This window comes from Buceros rhinoceros, unplaced genomic scaffold, assembly GCF_000710305.1.
Source record: "Buceros rhinoceros silvestris isolate BGI_N320 unplaced genomic scaffold, ASM71030v1 scaffold37824, whole genome shotgun sequence".
NCBI lineage: Eukaryota > Metazoa > Chordata > Aves > Bucerotiformes > Bucerotidae > Buceros > Buceros rhinoceros.
Window position 1 is genome coordinate 514 of NW_010409497.1, and position 2,304 is coordinate 2,817.

The window sequence follows — 2,304 nt, forward strand, 5'->3', positions numbered from 1 at the left end:
GGGGCCGAGGGCTGGGGCGGGGAGCGCGCGGGCAGGCTGGCGCTGGGGACGGGCGACTACCTGTGTTATATAGTTATACGGTATATCGGAGAGTTCAGCGCGGCTTTTCTCTACAGAAACCCCAAAAAACCAAGGAAAAAAAAATTCAAAAGAAAGCGATGCGTTTAATGAGATACTCTAAATACGCTGGAGCTCGTGGTTAAAGGAGGATGGCGTTTCGTTTTCCGAGGAGAGTCGGGGCTCTCCCGGCGCGAGCGTCGAGGCCAACCTAACCGGTGATGCAGGGGCTATAGTAAACAGCGCTGCTGGCATCGGACAGGGCGGATATCAAGCTGCTCTCCTCACAGGAGATGCTTCTAGGAGTCACTTTGGACAGGGAGACATGGTAAGGGAGTCCCGAGGCTTCGGGACGAGTCCTGCTCATGTTCAAATATTGGTCAAACTCGTTGCGGTCAACGTCTGTCCACAGGTCGGTTTGGTTCAAGTGATCCACGCTCTCCATGTGGTGGGCTTCGGGTGGGGGCGAGAGCTGGCCCAGGTGGGCCGAAAGGCCGTTCTGAGTTCCCGAGCACATCTGGTTGTAGTATATGCTGGAGGGATGGGGAGTCCTCATGGCGTCGGCCAAGTGCGAAGGGGTCTGCGCGTAGGGCACGGCCACGTCCCGCCCCATGCACTTCTCCTGGGGAAACTCCATCTGGTGATGGTGGTGGTAGCTGCGAAAGGGCATCATGTTGCAGTCATCCTGCATGTGCGGAGGGAAAAACGCCGGCTCGGTCTGTTCCAAGACATCCAAGGGAGACATCTCAGGAGTTGGCAAGCCATAGTTTTCAATATCCGACCCCATGGAGTGGAGTTCTCTGAAGTGGTTAAGTGGGGGAGGCTGGGGGTGGCCCGGCTGGCTGCCGCCATGGTGACTCATGCTGAAGTTGTCACTGCAAGGCTGGGAAAGGTTATGCAGGAGGATATTGGGTTCCATCCTCTTGATTTTCTTGGCTTGCTTCTTTCTCCTTGGGCGGTACTTGTAGTTGGGGTGATCCTGGAGATGCTGAATTCTCAGCCGCTCTGCCTCTTCCACGAAGGGACGCTTGTCGCTGGCGCTCAGCGCTTTCCACGACTGGCCTGTAAGGGGAAAGCGACACTCTGTGACACTGGCTCGGCCACCCGGCACTGGAGGGGGTGCGGGGGCACCCAGGGAGAGGGAGCCCTTGGGGCGGGAAGGGCTTCCTCGGAGGTTTCATGCCCAAACGGGGTCCCGCTGGCAACAAGGAAGGCAGGTCTGGGGAATGGGAGCCCAAGCAGGGCTGTCCCTGTGTCCCAGCACTGTGGCACAGCAGGGAAATGGGGGCTCAAAGCCTGGGGGGGGCTGCAGGAGCCCCTCTGTCAGGGCTGGGGATTTTGCCTCCCGCTGCCCCGTGACACTGCCCAGTTCCCAGCGTCCCTGTTTCCCTGCATCCCGCATCCACAGCCCCAACTGCCCATCCCCAGACCCTGCAGCCCCGTATCCTGAATCCCGCAGCCCTGTGTCTCCGCATCCTGCCATCACGTCTAGCCATATCCTGCTTCCCGCAGTCTCGCATCCTGCAGCTCCATCTACCCATATCCTGCTTCCCGTGTTCCCACATCCCGCATCCTACAGTCACGGATCCCGCATCCTGCAGCCCCGAATTCCCATATCCCGCCTCCTGCAGCTGTGTACCCCACCGCCCTGCATCCCACAGCCCCGTTTCCCTGCTTCTTGTGTACATGCAGCTCCGTATCCTCACACCCCACAGCCCCATATTCCCACATCCATATCCCAGCACCGTATCCCACTGCTCTTGATCCCACAGCTCCACAACCAGCATCCCTGTATCCCATATCCCTGCAGCTCACCTCCCGCAGCTCTCTAACCTTGCAGCCCGCAGCCCTGCATCCACCAGCCCCGTATCCCACAGCACCCTATTCCCGCATCCCACAACACCCTATTCCTGCATCCTGCAGCTCCCTCACCCCACATCCTCACAGCCTGCATCCCCCAGCCCTCACAACACACATCCCAGTACCCCTTCATCCCACACTCCTAGCCCCGTATCCCCGCAGTCCAACCCTGTACCCCTGCAGTGTATATCCCCAGACCCACCACTCTGCATCCTACTGCCCCATACTCCTGCAGCCCACATCTCTGGCCTCACATCACTGCATTCTGCTGCCCCGGATGCCTACAACCCACATCCCCAGCCCTAAAACCACCTATCCCTACATGCTCAGCTCCGTACCCCCACATCGCTGTCTCCTCAGCTCCATATCCCAGAGCCCACAGCCCTG

The 2,304-nt window shown here is 59.4% G+C and overlaps 1 protein-coding gene across 1 annotated transcript; it reads right to left on the bottom strand.

The window, feature by feature from the left end:
• Positions 1-154: 154 nt before the first annotated feature.
• Positions 155-1,167, bottom strand: LOC104492669 (transcription factor Sox-18A-like; the record flags this gene model as incomplete). Its single annotated transcript, XM_010135252.1, has 1 exon — positions 155-1,167. A coding segment is annotated over one exon (899 nt), but the record flags the coding sequence as incomplete, so codon positions are not given.
• Between the last annotated feature and the right edge of the window lie 1,137 nt (positions 1,168-2,304).